We start from the raw sequence: 23,375 nt of genomic DNA, 5'->3' as shown, positions 1-23,375 counted from the left end.
TCCCCTCTCTCTCTCTCTCTCTTCTCCCTCCCTCTCGCTCTCTCTCTCCTCCTGCTCTCCCCCTCTCTCTCTCCCTCCCTCCCTCTCTCTCTCTCTCCCTCCCTCCTCTCTCTCTCCTCCCTCCCTCTCCCTCCCTCTCGTCTCCATCCCCCTCCCTCTCCCTCCCTCTCTCTCCTCTCTCTCTCCCTCCCTCTTGCTCCCTCCCTCTCTCTCTCTCCCTCTCTCCTCCCTCTTGCTCCCTCCCTCCCTCTCTCCCTCTCTCCCTCCCTCTCTCTCCCTCCCTCCTCCTCCCTCCCTCCCTCTCTCTCTCCCACTTCCTCCCTCCCTCTCTCTCTCCCACTTCCTCCCTCCCTCCCTCTCCATCACCAGCTTGTTTCTGACCTAGTGCCAGTGAAAATGGACCATCGAGGAAACAGGCAAACACTATCCGTGGCTCTCATTCTTGGCCAGCCTGCAGTGAAAGCAGAACATGAACAAATCTCCCAGAAATGGATGGAACTAAATAAATTCAGCAGAGGTTAAAACTAAAATCTGGTGACGCATGTTTGCATTCTTTCTAATTGCCAGCAGGGGGAGACTCCACTGCTTGCAAAAAGAAGCCTGATTGTATAGAAGTCTATGAGAAAATGACCCTACTGCTCTCTGGATTTATTACAGTAAATAGTTATCAGTAAATTATGTAATTATGGTCCCATTTAGAGTAAAATAGACGAGTAAACATTATATGCTTTAGGGCGGGGCTAATGTTAATGTTGTATTGTTATTGACAATAACAATACAACATTAACCCTTTAACAGTTTTCAGTTCATGATAGTTAATTGTGTGATTTGGTTGCCTAAAGATGTCTTGTTCAGTGTTTGGTTGTACTTTGCTCCACTTGTCACTTCTCAAAAAACCAAGATGGAAACGGCCAAAATGCCAAACTTGAGACTTCAAAAAGGTACTCTACAAACCAATGGGTTATATACAGTCTATGGAAGAAATGTGTTAGATTTGAGATGAACTCGAGAGTGAGCCAGAAACAAACCATCTCTTCTCTTGCTGTCAAGTCCTAAAATACCTCTGTGGCTCTAAAAACCTGTCTCCTAGGAGATAAGGGCGACCTCGCTGATGTCATGACAGAGAGACGGAGAGCGAGGTTGTGAGGGAGTGGGGTTGGTTGTGTTACATCTCCGGGCTTCCCTTGACAGTGTAACAAGGTGCCAACCAGTCTGTGAGTCCACACTGTCATGTTGATTATTCATAGTCCGACATGAACTGGACAAATCCAAAGAGAGAACGTCTAAATTTAGTTTCCGGTCAATCACAGGTCAAATGGCTGAGAAAATGTATCTGACTACTGTATGTCTATATCAAGCAATTATATCTTTGCACTCAAGGATAGGGATCCGAGGAGATATTTACTGAGAAATCTCTCAAATAATGAGCCAAAAAGCAAACAGCTAGTTTCTCTCAGGCAGATCAGCAGCACATCGCATGTGATTCAAAATCATGTTGTAACACCGAACAAGAGCAAGAACTGGTTTCCATGGCAGCACAAAGATTTGTGCAATGAAACAGGTCAACCCTTTTTCAAGAGGTGTTGGATAATAATTTGGAATAAGTGACATTATCAAGAACGAAAAGTGTCCGCTTTCACATTTCTATCACGGTGTAATAAAGCAAAATAGGGTGTGTGGGGGGGGGGGGTGAGCCTGCAGGCAAAAGGCTGATCTCCAGTTTCCGGAGAACGAGGGAGGAAATGGAAGGCAAAGCAGGATCAAGTCTCTAGTTTCACTACAACCATGAGACCTTACGTTACGACTCCATGGCAGGTAAGCATCACTTTGATTACAAAACTAAACACAGTAGATACATACGCTATATGTGGCCAAACACCCCGTGTGCACATATTTCTTCATGTTCTTTTGGTCTGAGGTTGTTTGTCAGGGTTTTGGTTAGTCCCCTGAGGTCCAATTAAGGGAAACCTTATTTTTCTTTTTCCTATTTTTCTTCTTCTTTGCCTTTTAATTGATAGAACAGCCGTAGAGAGAAATGTGGAAAGAGACGAGGATGACATGCAGCAAAGGGCAGCAAGTCAGATTTGCACCCAGCCTTCCTCAGCCTTTGTTCAGGGGTCACCCGCTCTACCAGGTGAGCGACCGGGGCGCTCCAATTAAGGGAAATCTTACATGTAAAGCTGCAGCATACAATGATATTTTAGACAATAGTGTGCTTCTGTTTAAACACTTCTGTCTAAATGACTTAAAAGACCTCAAGCACACGTTCACATTTACATACACTCTCTGGTCTGGTATGTGTGCAGATTTTGAGCTGATTCTAAATTTACTGAATTTCACCTGCTGGTGTTTGAAAACATGGGAAAGTCCTGGTCAGTTGCTGAACTTCAGCTCTATGAAGAAGGAGAGACTTGTCATCTTGTGCATCTTAAAGTCTATTATGGGTTCGACCTGTGTCGATGCTTATACACTATTCAAAAGCAAAACTCTGCTCTGTCAAGCACTGTTGTAAAGCTGGACATTGTATCTGAAACAGCTCACTGCATGTTTGTATTGCTTTCTGTATTATCATGCAGTTTCATGTGTTTTCAATTGTTTTATTTATGTTTCATACAGGAAATGCCTTCAATATCATCAATACAGTCAAGTCTAAACACAAAAGAAACACAATATCTCACAGTACATTATGTGGTGTAACCCATCGATACAACAGAAGATACGTGTTAGGATATCCTCACCTGGCGTCCATTGCCCTTTGAGGCCTGCAGGCTGCAGCGTCCCAGGCTTCCGTTCGGTGTCGTGCCACAGCTGCTGATGATCTGCAGCTGTTTTTCGGCGCGGTCCGCTCGGTCCAGCAGCTCCTCGATGAACTGCTGCAGCCGCACCTTGGCATTGGCTTCGCGTGCCGCCGTCTCCTGAAGGAACTGGTCAATCTGGGCGACTTCCCTGAGGGCACAGAGGGGAACGGAAATATTAATGGGACATTCTTTAAATTCAAAAGTATGTTCTCTTAAAGCTTATTTGTGAATCTGCCTCATCACAGGGCAAATTACAGATTTGCTGAACCTCGCTTGTGGTGAAAATGTACATGTTTAGCTTGAATGATTGCTGCAGGACACTTAAGCAAAAATAAACATCTCTCACATTCACATAAGCTGCCATTCTGCCTTTTTTGCATGGAGACTTTGCACACAGAGGCTTGGTGACAGAGATACATACACAATATAAACACAAAGGGAGGGAAGAGAGAGCAGCTGGATATTTATACCGCCGCAGGCATAGCAGGGCCAAGTTCCCGTCATTTTAAGGGACAGTGTGTTACAAGGAGACAGAGGCAAACAAACCAGGAATTCAGACAGTGTTAGTAGTTGTCTGCGGCCTGATCGGCACACTGTATATTTCTCGAGTTCCCTGCAGGGATTTTGTTCAGTGTCATCTGACAAAAACCTATGTATGCCTGATTGATGTTGATCATTTGTGTAGATGGTCTGGTGATAAACATTCCTAAATGTTCAGATGGGATTAGTCAGATCATATTAATTTAGTAAAATTGGATTATGAATTATGTAAGCAGTCTCTGTATTTATGGGAACTGGACTTGACTTGGTATTTGTCCAAATCAGCCGCAAGGAACAAAGTCAAACCAAAAAAATAATGTTAAGGGAAAATGTTATGTATTCATCCTCTCAACCTGCAATAACTGTGTTTGGCCACTAGGAGGCAGCAGAAACAAGTTGTGAAAAGAACATTGACATATCATCAGCAAACAGTTGCTTATTTACACATCCAGCCGTTACGGACGACCATTGTCATTTATGTCTCCACATAGTGTTTGTGTCCACCTGGCGAAAGTCTATTTTAGCTCTGTTTTTGGTCTCTACCAACTCCTGCTAAATGCTGCACTATGATCACCAGCTGGTCGCTAACTGTGTCTGTCTGCCGTTTGGTGCTGAGCGGGTAGCGTCCATGTTGTTTATCAGAGCTTTCCCTTATGTGGCTGACACCAACGCTATGAGAGCCGACAGAGTGAAGCTGGACAGCTAAGCAATGAGCTGAAACTCGCTATAACGCCGAGGAGGGCTGCATATGTGTGTGATTATCGTCCGTAGGTTCATCACTATGAGTGACTGACTGTACACGTTCTTTGATACATTGTTGTTATTTTATAGCCATTTTAAGTTACTATGCTTTACGTAAGGGCTGAAACTGATAATAATTCTGTCGTTCCTTTTTAGATGAATCTATAAATATTAAGTCAATTAAAATGTTCATGAAAAATGACCCTGAATATCCAAAACTCAAATACATTCAGTCGACACGATAAAACAACGAAGAAGCACATTCTTACATTTGAGAAGCTGGAACGAGCACTTTCTTTTCATTCTTTTGGCTTGACACAGACGGACAACTAATTGTTGTTGATTATTTCTGGATATCTACAAATAATAATTGGCTCAGCATGACTTTTCCCATTTAGAGAAACCTTTTCAAATCTGAATATCTTGCCACCACCTGACACAACAGCCCACTCCTCCCGTCTCCAGAATATTTTCTTTCCATGCCTGTTAATGTCAAACCATAAGCGACTTTTCCCAGAAGCTTTCTTTATGTATCTCTGTTTATGTCCTTATAAACAGCCGGAGCCTTTACTGTCTAAGCAATGCAGTCAGGAGGGCTTAACAACACAATTCAGACATCTGACCTTGACAAAGCCAAAGGAACCATTAAAAGGTTCAGACCGTCACTGCAGACAGGGAACGGGGACATAAAATCTGTGTGTGCCTCCAATTTAAATAGGTTTGTGCTCATGAAATGAGCCAAGCCGCTCATCAGGATGTATACTTTTATATCCAACTGATGTCAAACATGATGTCAAACATCCATTACTACTAACCATTATTATTAATCCAGAATCCATCCAAAAACATTAACGGCACTCACAGTGAATTTTATTGAAATGGGGGCACGCTGAGATAAAAACAGTTTGCGGTCTGGCACAGTTAACTTTTCTTATCCTCTGGCGATGATTAGAAAACTATGAATCCAAAATGAGTCTCAGGTGTTTAACTGCAGGGTATAAATGAAAGCGCACGTGTTAGCAAATCTGTGAGTCAACAATCAGTGAATCAGGAAATTATATCAAAATGAAGTGGCCATAACTTATTCTCTTCTCCTCTGTGATCAATCCTTGTTTAGAGTTTGGCTCTTGGTAATTCATAATGTGAGATAACATGATGTGTATCTACTTTGGGCTCATTGGGCGCTATGCAACTGGTTGTAAAGTGATTGTAAGAGGCCTTTTACTGTACACTCTCTTCACTGCTGGAGATGTACAGAGAACACAAGAAGAATGTGAGTGTTTGTATACGAGACATAGACGGTCTCAGCTCCAAGCTCTTTCAATCACATCAACCTCTCAACTCTCCTCTCTGCTTCTGGAAAAGAAAAGGGGAATTTCATCTTTCCGCCAACACAACAGGGATCTCTCAGGGACAAACTGAAGAAACAGACAGGAGGCGATGTCTGGTTTCAACCACATGCAGGCACATAATGGGCTTTATAAATTAAGGGGAAGAAATGTCAAGAGAACCAAAGTTTTATCCCAACTTTAAATCCTGGTGAAAAAACGTTATTTCACTGTGACTAAACCTTAAAGCAGCGTTAATTTGAGAGATTGACATTCATATAAAGTTTATTTGGCAAACTTACTGGCACATCCAGCAGAAGCATAGCAACAACGCATTCACTTCGAAGCCTTTTTCTGAAATAAATTAAGTCCAATATTTATTTATGCTGCAACATATTCACCAGCTAGTCACTCACTGTGTATGTCTGCTGTGTTGTGCTGTGCAGGTAGTGTAAAGAGCTTTACTGCTGAATACAGCGGCCTGATATGTCTGGAAGTGACGCTGATGAGAGCATTGAGATCATCAAAGCAAGCTGTAAAAAAAAAAAAAAAAAAAAGGAGAGATGCAAGATGCTAAAATGCTTCATAAAGCTGAGGGGAGCTGCAGAGTTGGGTAATAATACTCTGTGGGTTCATCACTATAAGCCATTTAATCCATTGTTAATATTTATGAGTGCAGCTTTAAGCAAGTTCAAGTTCAAGTTTCACTTTTATAAGTCATATGTGGGTTCACACAGGGTCAACGGTACGACGGGAGAGTCATTAAACAACGATACAATGAGATAAAATGGCAATAATACGATAAAATGACATTAATAAGACAATGATAGATAAAGTGAGTTGTGAGATAAAAAGTGGAGATTTAAGTAACATATGGCACTATATAAATATATAAAAATCTACTTTACACTTCATCTTTACCTCTCGTGCATTTATTTTTTAAAGCCTTTAAGTTTATATGCATGCAATTTGTGCTTCAACGTTTCTCTGCTGTTTATTTCTAATGCAACATGTAAAGCACTTTGAATTTATTTTGTGTATGAATACACAAATAATCTTTCTAAGCCTAGAGGAAGTGAAAGAATGAAGGATGGTTGAACTGGGCACAGATAAGAATACCATATGCTACATGGAGGATTAACTCACAACTCAAAATTTAAAATCAAAACTGACCCAGGACCGTAGAAATAAGAAATAAGAACTTCTCACTATCCAATCCTGCAACAATTTTTAGGGTACTTTTATAGTCCATTGCTGTAGCGATGAGGCTTGTGAGACCATTATGTAAATCTTAGAAGAATTCACCGAATATAAAAGGAATGCAGGTGCTGGGTGTCAAAATAACTGCCTCAGCAGATTGATTCATCCTACTGTATATGATGCATCTGATTACTGTGCACAATTAATGAGCCCGAGTATCATTTATTTTAATTCAATGATTGGAGCTGTACCTAATGTGGTGTATGATTAAGCAGCCTGAAGCGAAAGTTCTGCTCTCATTATTCAAGGTAATAAACGAAGAGCAACAATGACTGAGCACTGCTTTTAGTTCAGCCTCCAGTATAATGACATATAGCTATCTCGCAACTGCTATTAATGGAGTAGCTGAGGTAGGTTTGTATGTACCGTACATTGTGTTTTGGCATCCAAATTGCAATGCATTTGCAATTAGTCTTGGTTAATTATTTAACAGTATCAGATTTTTGTCGTTGCTAGAGACAGATGCACCAATCCCATGAGGAGGAACGTATTGGAGGAAACACAGGAAAGCGTTTCCCTCTCTTTCTCTGTGTAAGTAAGAAATGCACGGATGCACCAGACCGCCTGGGAGCTTAACCACTCAGCTGAAGAACTTCACTTGGCGTCAGTGGAAATCCTTATGGAGAAGAAGCCAGGGAATCAGGAATTTGATCGAAAGACAGAGAAAGATGTTGGAGGGTGGTAAAAGGGGGGGAGGGACTGGATCCCGGGAGACATACAAGGAGAAAGGGGTAAGACCAGAAATAAAGAGGAGAGAAGAAAGAGGAAGCTGATAAAAACCCCATGAAGAGGAGGCAATGGATACTAAGCCTGTGAGGAAAAAACACTGCAGAGGCTAAAGCAACAGACAGCGAACAGAAATCTGCAGTCATGTGGAAGCAGAAAGCGCAGGAGGTTTGACAGAGGGGAGAGAAATGGGATGTGACTGCTTCCTGTTGTCAATCCTAATTTCAACACACACACTCAGATGCACATAAACACACACACAACTCTCACTCCAACACCTCGGAAAGAAAGCCTCAAGGAGGCAAACATGCCCGCGTGTTTACCCGGACGTTGGGGAAGCTGGAAAGTAAGGCCGTCATCTTCTCTGGGCTACGAACATGCAGGTTGTTAAGTCTGGGGCGTGACTCGCCGGTGGTTCCACGTCCTCAGAACACACATTCATGTTTGTGGGTGAAGGGAAACCGTACATTTGTGAGCTTCATGTTCACAGTTTACTGACAGTGCCACACACACACACACGCACACACGCACACACAAACACACACACACACACACACACACACACACACACACACACACACACACACACACACAGCTGGATAGCTTAGCTTAGCATAAACACTGGAAACGGAGGGAAACAGCTAGCCTTGGATAAATCTAAAGCTTAAAAAAATCCACCTACAAACACTCCAAAACTCACCAATTCACATGCTGCATCTCATTTGTTTAATCTGTATATAGACTTCAGTGTAAAGATGATAATTCACAGATTAAAGGCACAATAAGTAGGACAACATGAAAGTTGGCCCCTCCATCCCGGCTCAAGAAGGATTATAAATCAACCCCAGATTCGCTTTCTCCGTTTGGTAATTTGCCTCTCTTTATACGCGTTATTTTCTGTTCTGCAGTGTCCGCCATTTTTGTAGTTTACTCTAGGGTGCGTGGTTACAATCGGGTACCTGGAGGTTGACGGCCAGAAATGCCCCAAACACAGCAAAATAAGAAAAGAAAGGCAGAGGGCAGGGGCTCTGCAGATACAGACACCCTCACACACTTCTAGTGGGTCATAAGTGATGAGAGGGATTCTTGTTGCATGAGCGTGAACATTGTTTTTTAGGAAAATCCTACTCATTGCGACTTTAAAACAGGGTTCTGTGGTGCACATATTAAACTACAGAGAGTACAGTGTTAAGCCATTAATTCCTTGCAGATATGATCTTTTTTTATTTTATATCAAAACAGCTCAGAAGTAAGCAGCCAATTTCAAATGTGCCATACGTTCAGCTCTTCGGTAACTTAGACTCACAGGGTTTTGCAGGTCATCAAATACCATATTTATATCTACAGTATGATTAATATTGCACCACTGATCTTACCACACTGTGAATTGTTTGTGTAACGTGAACTCATAAGACCAACACATCTTTCATTGGGATTAGATTTTCTTAAATCTTTACAGCCAATGTTTCATTAACAAATGACTGAAATCATTTGCTTGAATAATTTACTGGCTAGGAATCGTGTGTCTGTTATGCAAATACAGTATTTAAATATTGATTAAATCTGTTTTAAAGACCTACTACTATTGCACAACCCACCACCTCTCCATCATCACCACTACTTCTAGGATGTGCCGGAGTTTCCATCATCCACCCGCTGGCTTTACCACCACCATCTAGACTCTGGGGGATCCTGTCATATCTCTTATCTTCATAGCGTAACACCATTTTCCGATTGATTAAACATTATATACAAGAGCTAAACTCTGATGCAAACAATGTGCCTCACTCAATCCTAACTTGAACACTAACACACAGCAGTTGAGATACGATCAGTACCTCTGATTAAAAAGAATAAAGGTCATTTTACTTTTACCACACATTCCCACTCAGCACCAAAACAACAAACCCTGGTCTTGTTCTCTGCTGCTTTCCCCCCATTAAACTAGAATAAGGGACTTGTTTGCATGATATCCATTTAAAATCTGATGCATTCTTGTCCCTTTTAAGCTCTTGGAAATAGAAAAGGCTCCAGTCTTGCTAAATGTAGGCCCTGAGAGCTTGCTAACAAAAATCTAAACTACAGTTTTTTTATCAAACGAATGAAAATGGGCTTTGAAGACCTCAATAACTATCCCATGATATTGCATATACTCGGAGAAATAATGAATAGCTAAGCCGACAATGTTTCATTTCCTTAAGACTTAACAGCCATAACAAACGGTCTCGTACAGCAAAGACATCCAGCTCCTGTATCACAGGCATGATCTTCTGAAGGATCCTGTTTAAACGTTAATTACAATCACCGGTCAGCTGCCTTTCACAGTTGTCATCATCTCTGGCCATTAATTCAAAAATGATTCCTCATTAATATTTAAGAGCAGAGATGATTGACTGAAGGGCCTGCGTGAGGAAGACGAGGCCGTCGCATGAATATGAACAAAGGACAGCTGCTCGTGTTTTGACACCTGCATCAAATAGTGATTTTTTTTGTTGGGTGAGACAGATTCAGTGGGCTACATTGTGTCATCATGTCACACATTTGTATGCATTACACGCAGACAAAAGATAAAGGCAGCATGAGGAGATATGTGGCGAGTATGGCTACAGGATGAAAGGGTGAGGGAAAAGGGATGATGAAAGAGAAAGAGAGGAGGAAATGCACTCGAAGCCTCTAAGAGACAAAAAAAAAAAAAAAAAAAGCATGACTGGTTTACCAAGAAACCACTAATCCACGTCTTGGCTCCGATCAATCACTGTAAAGTAAATATTTTAGTACTCTCAAAATCTAAACTCCCGTTACAAATCACTGAGTCACACAGAGATACAACAGCAAGGTGGTGATGTGGAGCATCTACAGACATGACTGAAATATATTATTACATCACTATGGGAGGAAAAGGCAGCCTGTAATTCAGCTTGTCAGACTCACAAACTTCAAACTCTTGTTTGCGATGATGACGAGGCAACTGGAACAAAATTAGGGGGGAAAAAAAGATTTGGAAACAATTAAGGCTGCAGCTACCATTTCATTATAAATTAATCTGCTGATGTCTTTAATTAAATCAATTATAATTCAATGTCAATGAAATAAAAAATGTACCAGAGCCCAATGGGACGTCTTCCAATTGTTTATTTTGTCCAAAACTCAGAGATGTTCAGCTTACAATGATATACAAATGAGAAAAGCAGTAAATCTTCACATTTAAGAAGTTAGAACCAGATCATATTTGGCATTTTTGCTTGATTTTCATCTGTCGATAATCTGATACATTTTCTGACTATGGCTGCAACTACTGATTATTTTCATCATTGATTAAACTGCCAATTATTTCATAAATTAATTGTTTGGTTTATAAAATGTCAGAAAATATTTAAAAAAATATCCATCCCAGTTTCTCAAAGTCCAAGGTGATGTTTTAAATGTCTTGTTTTTTTTAGACCAAAACCCAAAAATATTCAGTTGTATATAATATAAGAAATACATTTAACGATTATCAAAATAGTTCATTAGTTGTTAATCAATTAGTCGACAAATCGTCGCAACTCTATTTCTGAACATCGACTAATAGGTGAATCTGCTTAATGTGTCAGCTGTAGTGTAGGCTTATGTAAGGCATACAGACATTTCAATCTATACACACCAAACATTCAGCTCTATGACAGCTCAACAGCTCGAAAAAAGAGAGAGAAAGAAATCATGACAGCATCGTCTCAACATCAGCTTCCCACAGAAGAGCACACGTCCTGAAACTAAACCCCAGTACATCCCCGAACATCTCACACTCCTATAATCAGAGTCCGTCTGCTAACAGTGTAACGTGCACTGCTTATTTCAACCTCTCATGTCAGTCTTAACTAAATGAGAAAGAAGACAGACGTGTCCACTGAAAGACCGGTTGCGCCATCCTTCCTGTTTCCCCATTACTTCGTGTTCAAAGCTTTTCATCCAGCCTCAAGGACACGAGCGTCAGTTTCTTCCATCTAATGATAGACATGAACAGCCTTCTGCTCATAAATCCTGCTCTGTCTAAGAGCTAACATCCACTGGATCATCCATACTCTACATTCTGGGTTATCTAATATCATGCAGAACCCTTTCTTGTCATACACCACTTCATATCGCTGCTGGAAATCTGAATGCAGTACGTACTCCAAGCATAATTCTCCATAAGCTGTACATTATAGCCTTAATATATCTACAACTGCAGACATCCAGAGCAAGCAAATGAGCTATGTAAGTACTTAACAATGCTGCTAGTACATGTCAAGTAATAATTATAAAGAATGATAGGAAATTTTAACATATTTCACATAGAAAATGATGTAGAATGTAATATGTGCCTGCATTTTTCAAGTGTTTGGCGTCAGCGCCACAATGTTTGTTTTTTGCAATCCAAACTTCTTATTTGCTTACATGACATTGTTCCTCCAGGGTTTGGATTGTTATAAATATTACTCTACTGTCTAGTAGTGCTTTGACAGATTTTGAGATTTATATTAAAACACAGACCCTTGATTAAATCCATCTTTATGGGCGGTGTCAAACTCATTTTCCGAGTCCAAATTCCTAGATGTATTGCAGATCACGTTGTTACTCTGATTTCTGTTCATTACAGAGCCTTCAAAGTCTTGCCACGCTAATACCACACGCTCCCCTCTCTCAGAAACTGCAGTTAATGAGGCGAGTTCTCTCTGTGCCCTGACAGCTTCACTTTGCATTCGAGATTGCTGCTCGTTTCTCGAGAGGAGGCACAGTGACAGCAAATAGCCAGACTCCTCCACGCTCTGTGGAGCCTTTCGAGCCCTCGGCTTTCTTATGCTGCACAGGGCGCTCTTACTTTATCATAGCCGGTTGTAGAAATAAATCAAGCCTCCGGGTTGAGGCCTACTGCAGCGACGGCTTGTGTATGTATGTGTGTATGTGTTAAATGTAAACATAACAGGAGTTTTTACAGCACATGAGGTGAGTACAATACAAATCACAATATAACACAATCTGACACAACAATGCTAACACGTACAGCTACAAGAATTACCATAATTATCACCTTTCAAACACAAAGGAACCCTATAAGCTTCACAAAGGAAGTGTTTGTTGTAGGGCTGCATCCAACAATTATTTATATTGTCTTTTACTCTTCCAATTATTTTCTCACTTAATTGGTTTGGTTTGATCCAGCCTCTTTCCTTTCTATTTTTCTCAATGACTTTGTACATTTTAAATCCTCTTTCTAAGCTTTTTTTTCAGGGTGACTTTGTAACATCTGTACAGGGACTATGAAAAATAGCCTCTTGTCTAACTATGGCACATTTACAGCAAAGCTCATTAATGCGCACCGCTTCTGTTAAATTAACCATTAAATAAATAAACATTAACACATAAAAACATGTTTTGTGCCTCCTTAATGATGCTTTCAAATAGCTTTTTCTTGTCTGACTGACCAAAACTGTCCAAAATTAAAGAGATATTCAGTTTACTATCAAATGAGACAAAGAAAAGCAGAACATCATCACAACCGAGAAGCTGGGACGTGGACATGTTTGTTATCTTTGCTTGAAAGAATTCTCAAATGATTAATCAATAACTAGAATAGTTGCAGAATATTTTCTTTGACTATTGACAAATCGATTCATCACCTAATTGTTTCAGATCTAACTTGTTTAAAAGGTGCTGGAGTATTGGTCTGCAAACATTGCACCGGTCTAAATGAAGACTGGATCAACCCCCTCGTACATCTCTAACTTTTCCCACGAGAAGAGAAACAATTAAGTATTAAAAGAACAGCGGCTGATAGTCTGGCTGCCACTGGAGCATACAGTGTTACTGTACGTCCTCCTGCGAAACGGATCACAAACTGAACATTAATTATTAATATCTCTCGAAAATTATCTACTGGAACAGTAATAAGACAATAGGCATGTTTGCAATTGCAATCATTTCATAGCAACTAAACAACCCTGGCTGTAAGTCATCAAGCAATCGTTAATGGCTGGAAAGATTTTGACAGTATTCAACATATTTCTGTGACAGAGACTAAATGAGGCTGTTGTTCTACTTTGAATGAGTCTGCGGCACGCTGAAACGATGGCGATAACCGTCGCACCATTTTTAATTTCTCCTCAGGCTCCAGTTTCTGCTGATTACAGCTGCTCTCGTTTATTCCAGCTGCTATCAAACCACTTAACAGGCGTGCTTGAGATACTCTGTTATTCATTCTTTTATGACTGCAACAGTGCAGTGTGATGTTTATCATTACGTGTTTGCAGTTACAGTGTTAAGTGTGTTTTTTGTGTGTATCGTTGTTTGTGAATAAATTTGGCCACAAACTGACATTAAAATGAAGACCAAGCTGAATCGAACAGCTGCACCTGAAGCGTTTTGTATGTTTTTCACCCTAATAAATTATTAGGGTTGTGTCATATTATTTTTGCGAAGAAGCAGAAGCCAGTCTGTGAAAGTTTCCTCTGGTTGCATAGCAACTCACAGTGAAGTGGCTCGCATGTTTAGCGTTTGACACCACTGATGTACAACAGAAGGCATATCTCCTTGAAGGAGTTTCACACACTTTCCAGAGTTTGAAAAGAATCAGCTGTGTGTATAAGGTTGTTAGGCTCCCATGTTTGAGACAAGAAGCTGCTCCATGTCCGTTAACTTCTGCTTAGTCATCAACCCTGCTGAACATTCACCGACTGTGATGCTGTTTTTCCACCTCAGACCTACTCTGTATTTTAGAGTCTGAATGAGCTTACTGTTTAACTGCCAGCCTCTCCTCAGAGAGACAGAGACAGAAAACGTGTGTGTGTGTGTGTGTGTATGTGTTTGTCGGAGAGAAAGAGAGAGACTGGGCTGCCGGCATAACTAGAAGGCAGTCACACAGCCCAGGCAGAGATTTTAAGAGTATGACCTTCCCAGTCTGATGCTGCCACGTTTGGGATGCAGGACCACAGCTACTGTACCCTTCACATCAGAGGGGCAGGACTAAATAGAAGAAAAGCACACTTGTCTTCTGCTCATTCGACCCAATGAAACACTGTTTTGTATCTTACTATCACAAGATCAGCCAAGTCAACTTCTATTACAAGATCTGCTGTCTCTGCAGGACTAAGAGGACTAACTGCATATTTACTATTTACATTGCTAAATTCACATTATCTCAGCAGCACTGACACACAATGGACAAATCTACTGCTAAAACAATTTGCCAACTAATCAATTAGTTTATCAACAACAGTTTTACTTTTTGATTAGTCTCTTACGTTATTTATATTAACATTTTTGAGAGAGAAAAGGTTTTTCTCTTTTCTCTCATTTATGTGGTTGGTAAATTAAAATCTGGAGCTTTAAGAGCTGCTGGTTGGACTTTACTGTGAGGATCACCACATCGGTGAAGCAGCGAGGAAAGAGACTGAATGAACACTGGAAACATGAACAACATGAACTTTCTATGAACACATCACACCCAGCGCCAAATACATTCTTGCAGAGCCTCCCCCGTCATCATCAAAAGTAAAAAAACAAATAACAATCAAATCAAATATAAATATAGATTTGTCCACTGGTCTGTGCTATAAATGCATTTTCTGTATGATTCCAATAATGTTGATAATTTTTATAGTCAAAATCGCTGAGTTTGCGTATTCTCTGTTCAGATACAGGAGAGAAGCGAGCTGAGGCAGTGACGACTTGAGCCTCACCTCGGATTACGCAAACCCTCGCAAACTAGGTTGAGCGCATGCATTTGGCACGTGCCTGTTGCTATCTCTCTGTATGTTGCCAATATAATGTTTACAGACACTTTTATTATGCGTCCTGACTTTCCATAGTCTAGTTAATGTATGTAATGTATGTGTGTAACATATTTAGTCTTGCTTATGTGACATAAAACCACAGTGAGAAAACACCAGGTGAGGCAGACAGTACTCTGCCGCACTGAAGAGGGCGCACGTGAGCCCACAGGTTCGTGTTGCTGCTGTTCTTCTAGGCAGGGACGGTAAGCGCCAACAAGCTACTGCTAGCTAGCATCAGAGTCAGGTGCACTGTAGCACCAACAAGCTACTGCTAGCTAACATCAGAGTCAGGTGCACTGTAGCACCAACAAGCTACTGCTAGCTAACATCAGAGTCAGGTGCACTGTAACACCAACAAGCTACTGCTAGCTAACATCAGAGTCACGTACACTGTAGCACCAACAAGCTACTGCTAGCTAACGTCAGAGTCACGTGCACTGTAACACCAACAAGCTATTGCTAGCTAACATCAGAGTCAGGTGCACTGTAACACCAACAAGCTACTGCTAGCTAACATCAGAGTCAGGTGCACTGTAGCACCAACAAGCTACTGCTAGCTAACGTCAGAGTCACGTGTACTGTAGCACCGTTTAGTTTCTTTCTCCGACTGACGGCCAAAAATTGAAGATTTTACAAGTAAAGATAAGACCACAACTTTTATTGAAAATGTGATCTGACTAAGAGAAAACAATCCAATATTTAAATTAAAAACTACATTTTGACCTTAAATAAAATATTATTTTGTTAATAGTGCAGTCTGTATTAAAATGAATCAAAGCATCAGACTAAAAACGCTATGGAGGGTGCAGAGAAACATACATGTACTGCTCTGAGCCGCTATAAATGTAACCTTCTTTTTTGGCCAAATATGTACTTTACCTGTGTGTGTGAAGAATGCTGATATGAGATATGAAAAATAACCAGTAGTCAATGTTCATGCTGCCAAGAAAATGGTGAATAAGCTACTCAGTTGGGTTCATATATTTGTAAATCTGACTCTGAAAGAGTCAGTGCCTCACTGCACGTCACTGTGCCTCACTACCCATGTACGTTACCCTTTGTGTACCATTCATTGATGCCTTTACAAATAATCACACACATACATACATACATACATACATACATACGGTGCAGTGACATGTGTAGTTGTGTGTTTGCGAGGAGATAAGACGCCTTTATGTCTCCGACCTACTGATGAAATTCAGGCCTGATAAAGAAACCGAGGAGAAGAGATAAAAACCCAGAGGAAGATAGAAAGACGAGGCTGTCCTGTCAGATGAAGACACAGTACAGATACCAGATGACTCGAATACAAGCCTTGGATGACACTTTGACATTTGTTCATCACTTTAACAACGGAAATATGTGGAAACAAGCAACAAGCTTATGTTTGAGGCTATTAAAGTACTCCTCCTTAATATTTACAAGTGGACAGAAACTACATGTTTTAAAAACATATTCTAAAACCTTCTCCTGACACCTTTAGAGGGTTTCAACTTATAATGAACAGAAGAAAAAAATTCTATCACAGAGCCTTAGATTGTTATTGTGCCTCATAAATTCCTTTTGTAAACAGTGTCATTAATAATAAAAAAAAAAAAAACTGTATGACTCTTTGAAATTGATTGAACTTTTTATAGAAATTCAATGCATTTTTAAAAACCTAATTAGTGAGAGAGGAAGAAGGCAAACCCTTTTGTAAAATATATTGGTGGAGGATGCAGTACTTTAACGTATTGCCTTCCATTTTAACATAGACCTAGTAAACATAATATATTTTATGTGTTTGCTCTAGCCTGTCGAACTAAAAATAGCATCAATGTTTGGAGCGCACAATAAATTACTCCTGGGTTAATTTCAATAAAAGCTCTGGAAGTCAGAAAAAAAAAGAAGCCTGGTCTTACTCACGCTGCGTGCCATGCTGTGGGAGAGCTCCAACTCATGCTCATCAGATTCAGAGCCAGCAATAGCTTGCATCACCACACTGTGATTTATAGCCAAGTGCTCCTTCTATTTACAGCCGCCGTACTTTTTAACTAGTTCATGAAGCAGCATGGCAGCTTTATGGAGGGACTGGCCTGAGAGGGGGGGGGGTTAGCTCCTGTCTAACCCTCTATTCAGCATGAGCAGCTAACCAGCCCTGGAGTGCACTGGTGTATGGAGACAGCGGAGAGACAGATGCTGACCACATCTGGTGGGTGGATGCGACTGAGAATTACACCACCAACAGATAGGTAGAGGTGAAGGTGTGTGTGTGAGGGTTAGTGTGCATGACAATGTGTTTTATGAAAGGAAGATTGAGGAATAGTTAGAAGCCATCTGTATTGACATCAGAGATGGAGAAATTGTTATCCAAGGGTATGTTTTACTTTCTTCCTGTGAAACTCCTCAGATCAATACTGAGCTTGGTAAATTTACTTTTTTTCCCCGCAACAAATAAATTAAACTAATTACAAGACGTATTAAAATTAGACTGGTATATGTCAGTAGATTATTTAAGTGTAGATGCTATGGTTGTCGTGCATTGATCCTGCTTTGGTACAGGTGCAGACAGGGTTGTTATTTATTGTTTTTATTTGACATTTCTACATTTTATTGTTGTTATTGTTGTTGTATATCCTTTCTTCTTCTTCGCAGACTTGTTTGTTATTTAATTGTTGCTATTTAATTTCTTCGTCATCTTACTGTTTTTATGCTGTATATTATTCTTGCCAGACATGTCTACTAGTTATTTATTTTATCACTTTATTGGTTGTTATCATATATTGTATAGACTTCTAGTCCGTATGAATGTGAGTTCATAGCATTGCTGTGAGATTCTCAGAACATTTTCCCTGTTTAAACAATGGTTAATGATCATGGTGATGATTCCACCATAAGCCACGTGAACCATCACCTTTGTATAAACAAGAGACCGATCAACCAACAAACTGCATCACCGTCATCAAAACAGCAGCAAGTGAGAGCGTGACTTTTATTTTTTGGATACACAATGAAAATCAGGGCTGAGTCCAAAACCCAAAGGTATTCCATGTCCTATCATAGCAGACAAAAAAAAACAAATATTCACATTCCAGAACTAAATGATTTAAAAAATGTATCTATTATCTATTCAGCTCTGATGAAAATATATTTCTTGATTTCCTCAGGTATAAGAAAAGCAGGCCGGCTACAGCTCTAAGCTTCTAGTCTGAAGAACAGATATATCACTCACTGTTGTTTGTGATTGAGCTCCTGCTCCTTGTTCACCAGGTCCTGTTTGAGGTTGGCGAGCATTTCCACAGAGACGTCCACCTGCCGAGAGAGCTCGGAGGCCTTGTCCTCCAGGTCTTGTTTCTCCTGGCTGAGCTGGTCGCTCTCCAGCTTGGCCCGCTCCAGCTCGGAGCTCTTCCTCTCCAGCTCTGACTGAAGACGACCTACGCGGGATGCTATTTTCTGCTCCACCTACAAGACAAAAAAAAAAGAAAGGCACTTGAGCTGGCTAATGTCCAAACCTTAATCCTAATATTGTAAGAAACAAAACTAGTTATGAAAACAAGGTCATTAATTAAGTTCCATAGATTGACTGACAGTCAGAAGAAGATAAACATCATTACGACAGCGTAGTGACTGAAAACTCAGCCAAATGAGAAATTATTATACTGGCCTTGACCTTTACTTAACCTGCTCCAATTATAAAAGATAACTTGTTTTTTAGTCCAATCATGTGACTCATTGACTTCTGAGCATGAAAGAAGCATGACCAATCAGTGGAGCAGAGAAACTGAGAAGATTCAGCTTTTCTTTAGAAACTTAAGACACTGTTATTAAAGTCTTAACTTCTTCATTCCTTGATTTATGTTATTCATTATATATTCATTTTGGTCAGTAAATAACGTCCAGCTGCTAAGCTCCTTACAGGTAACATGTTAATCTCATTTGAACTCTTCTCTATTGGGTACTGACTGATTTCTAACTGTAACTGATGCCTGTGAAGTGAACTCAAGGTTCTCAAAGCAGACTGAGAACCGACTGACAAAGGGCGATGAGTATTTTACTTCAGGGTCTCTGGACTGTCCATTAACCCCACTGCGGACATCAAACCAGGCAAGACACAGTGTAACGATCTTGGAATCTATGCAACCCACCCATCTCAGGGTTAATGTTCCTTAGCGGAAAAGTGTTGAAAATACGAATATCCCAAGTATGAAATGTGAAACTCTGAGGGATTAATTTTTCTTTTCTTCGTTCATCATAAGCTCTCATTCGACATTATAATTTGTTCCACTACAACTTCCAGGCATTAGTGGCAGGACTGAGCACACCACTGCTCAACAGCATCATTCCGTAGGTTCAATCCCTACAACTTATTTCTCGTACGCCACAGAGTTTGGTGAGTTTATATTTTCTACAGTCTTAAAGGAACCATGTGTAGATTTGTTTTTTACACATTACAGCATATTTCAAATTAATCTAAAGATTTTTTCTTTGTAGAAAATGTGTGTGAAAATGTGTGTGTTGCTTTTATCCTCTTTATCATTGGTATAAATTGTTTGATACACCCACTAGGGGTCGCTAAAGAGAGAAATGCTTAAACCAAACCAGGTTTGGTTTAAGTTGAAGGTGGAAACTTAAACGTATGTTAAACTTTGCTTGTTTGTTAAGCTTGTTATCTTTACTTAGCAGTATGTCTGTATCTGTATCACGTAAATGTGTTCTGTTTTGCATAAGTATATTGAGAGCTACTGAGAGCCAACCTTGGCTAATAAAGTTAATTCAAATAACCATAATTATCATTCTGACCTCTTCAGAAAGCTTCTCCAGCCTTTCATCCAGCTCCAGCCGTTCAAACGCTCGAGCCTTCAGCCTGGCCAGGCCCTCCTCATACGCCGCCTCCACTGCACTAGCCGCTACATTAGCTGCCACTGCTACAGCTGTGCTGTGGTTTCCATGAGGACCTGGGTCTGCAGATGTCATGGCTTTCTTCATAAAAATCTCTCCCAGTGGAAACTCCACATTGGGAATATAGCAGGCTGCAGTGTTGGAGTTAGCCGGGGTCAAACTCAAGTCATCCGCACAAGGAAGCTCACGACAAGGGAAGCGCCGCTCCTTTAAAGCTGAAGGCCTCAGCGGCTCGAAAGGGTCGTTGTTGTTGGCGGGTGCGAGAAGAGCTCCCTCAGCCACTAGAGGCAGCAGAGCAGCAGCGTCGCACACACTGTTGGATTTGGAGAGGACGTAGAGGGTCTCGTACGTGTGGTTGTATTCCAGGTGGGCACGTAAGGACGAGAGGCTTCGGAAGCGCTTGTGCTCCCCGCAGCGAGGACAGCGGTATGGCAGGTCCAGAGAGGCCATTCCGTGCAGTAACTGCCAGAGGAGAAGGGGTGCTCACGCGGCACAGCGGTAACGCCAGTAGACCGCTGAGGGCACAGAGGTCAAGCATTTGACGGATCCTCTCATGGTGAAAACAGGGCAACAGGGCGACAACGACAAGTCAGCAGGAGGAAGAGAGATCCCATGTGCTATGGAAGAGTCCAGCTCAGTCACATGACCACGCATAGTGGCAACATTCAACTGGTCTTTTCACTTCATCCGTCAGAGTTCCCCTGCCTGAGGTCCTAGAAACAGAGCAGGAAAGTATGAGTGAGTTCAAGTACTTTATAGTGTGAATGTTGGTATAACATCAGATGAGATTGAGAATCAAACGGACAAATGGAACATAATCAAGTTTAATCAATGACAGAAAGTTGATGACAAAGGAAAATCCTATCCAACAATTTCCCTCGTCTGTCAATCTCATTGTAGCTTATCTTTGTGCAACTTCAAAACAAATTACTCGGGAAAACTTGTGTGCTCCACAACCTTTTCAACAAATATATTCAGGATTATCCTGCAACAAGGCCGAGGTAAACCTGCTACATTAACTTTTATGGACTCCTACAACTGTTGCTTAAACGTCTCTCTTTCCCTCTTTTATTTGAGCAGAAAACCATTAGTCCGTTGTAAACAAGGAAAGAAATACCTTCACACATTTGTATACAACTGCCATGTGCCAGTGAAAATAAATCTTTCATACAGTTAATAGCAAGATATTAGCATTCTGACGCATCTTTATAAAATGGGATTAATTAGGGTTAAAGATCAAAACTGCTCCCAAATTCAAGATATGTTCCCCATAAAACATGAAACATCCCCTGATATTACATATATATTATTTACTGTTTATTGTATTCATTGGACTAGAATAAGATTGAAGAACTATTCACTGCATCAGCCCATATTTACAACTCCAGCAGCCTGTTGTGTCTGAACTCTCTAAGTAGGAATATTGATTTTTAAGTTTAGTGGATGAGGAACATGAAACGTGTATTTCAACAAGGGTTGAAAAGCAAACTCATGCACTTGTACCCTGAAATACTCAGAGGAAGACTGGGGGAAGAGTAGGAACAAGGAAATGGCTCCATTAGTGAGAGTGCTTATTAGCGCCAACGTTGTCTTGTAGTCTGATGTCTACGAGGTCAGCTGGACAATACTCTAAGTTCTTTGCAAGGGGATCTGGTAACTTACACTAGGGATAACTCTACTATCTGTTATCCGATTTGTGTCTTCATTATCCAGCCTTTGTGATTCCTCGTAACCCTTAAATGCCACCTTACTTTTTTAAGAATACCCCAGTAGAAAGTGAAGAAGAGAGTCATTTAAGTGCACAGCAAAAAATGAAAAAAGGTTTCTTGGACTCATTTCTAAATAGCAGTGAACGTCATATTCATGACTTATGGCTAACAATATAAAAAATATATATTTTCAATGATTTAAATCATTATTTACATCTGCTACTTAGATGCTAAGCAGAGTGGAGCTGCTGCAGGAACATTGCATCACTGTGTTTCCAATTACTCAGCACTCGATGCCCCTGGTGAAATAGAAATTCAGCATGTCAGCCTCCCTTAACTCCCTTGCATCAGGTCCTGTAATTAAAATGCAATTCCGTGATCAAGCAAAAATATTTTTGCAAGATCTTTAGGTTAGTGTCAGAAACCAGTTCACTAAAATCTGGTGCGCTCAAGACTAAGAAAATGGCAAAAATAGGTCTCGTCTTCTCAGTGCATAATCATAAGGATCTGACTAGAGAGGCTTTTGTGTGAAGATTGATTCAAACAATACCTAACAGGGTATATAAGCCGGGTATTTCTGTGGTTAAGTTGCACTATTGAAAGCAGAAACAAGCTAACATCAGAGCATACCAGCAAAGTTCAAAACATTTACTTATTGTAAAAAAAATGGTTAATACAAAACAACATGATTTATTATCAGACAGCAGCTATCTATTGTACTTTTAAAAATGCTAATTATTGAATACAGGTTGTTTTCATTATTTAGATAGGATGCTGTCACGTAATATATGTTAACATGTAAAGAGCCATACCATGTCATGTTTCCGTGACCATTTCTAGCATAAATAGTTTGTCCATAAAAACCCTAAAGCTCTGCTGAACTAACCCTACATCATGTTTACTGTTGCTCAGCCCAATGAAACGAAGATCCTGACCGTCAAGCTGAAAATTAAACATACCTCATCCAACAAATGAAAATATTATTGTAATTTGCCTTTTTTCTGCAACCCAGTGGGTTCTTGTAAAAAAAAAAAGAAGAGTATTAAAGCCTTGAACTTGGTGTCCAACGTCTTTTCCAGCCACATGGTCTGCATATCAATCACAGCTGATAATGCACTGTCCTGTGTTTAAACACTTGGGACTCTTACAGCTGGGTAGAAACGGTGTTGTACACCAATCAAAGACTGACGCTTGGACCAGAACAGAGTCTCTCTCACAACTTTCTACAGCAGCTATTAATGAGAGAGGCAGTAGGCACAGACATTGGCGGTGTAATCACAAATCACGGATGCGTGGACTGTGCTTCAGAGGGCTTATACACTGGAAATCCCTAGAAGTCACTGAGTCTGTTATTAGAAGTCTGGTGAGGCTGGAACAGGGAGTGTACTGGCAAGCCATGCCCACTTAACAAAGGAGGATTTCACAGGCCCAGTCACTACACTGCAGACAGCAGGCATTCCCATCTGCTTGAAATTAAGAAGTGAGGTATTTAACCGGGCAGGAAATGGAAGGAAGTGAGGATGTTTGGTAGCCACATGTCACATCCTGCCAATGGAGCTCAGCTGAGACATCCCAGAGGACTGCCATTACATTACATTAACC

The 23,375-nt window shown here is 40.6% G+C and overlaps 1 protein-coding gene across 2 annotated transcripts in view; it reads right to left on the bottom strand.

The window, feature by feature from the left end:
* The window catches only part of fbxo41 (F-box protein 41), a 51,380-nt gene that overhangs the window by 18,316 nt on the left and 9,689 nt on the right, over positions 1 to 23,375 (bottom strand). For both annotated transcript variants that reach the window (XM_029433063.1, XM_029433072.1), the window contains exons 2-4: positions 19,966 to 20,777; positions 18,398 to 18,627; positions 2,739 to 2,946 (exon numbers count right to left, since the gene is read on the bottom strand). In XM_029433063.1, coding sequence (XP_029288923.1) covers positions 2,739 to 2,946; positions 18,398 to 18,627; positions 19,966 to 20,514 — 987 coding nt within the window. In that variant the 5' untranslated portion in view covers positions 20,515 to 20,777. The remainder of the gene's footprint in view (positions 1 to 2,738; positions 2,947 to 18,397; positions 18,628 to 19,965; positions 20,778 to 23,375) is intronic.

Source organism: Cottoperca gobio, chromosome 1 (assembly GCF_900634415.1).
Source record: "Cottoperca gobio chromosome 1, fCotGob3.1, whole genome shotgun sequence".
Taxonomy (NCBI): Eukaryota; Metazoa; Chordata; class Actinopteri; order Perciformes; family Bovichtidae; genus Cottoperca; species Cottoperca gobio.
Note: the sequence above shows the minus strand (reverse complement) of the source record. Positions and strands in the feature narration are given on the sequence as shown.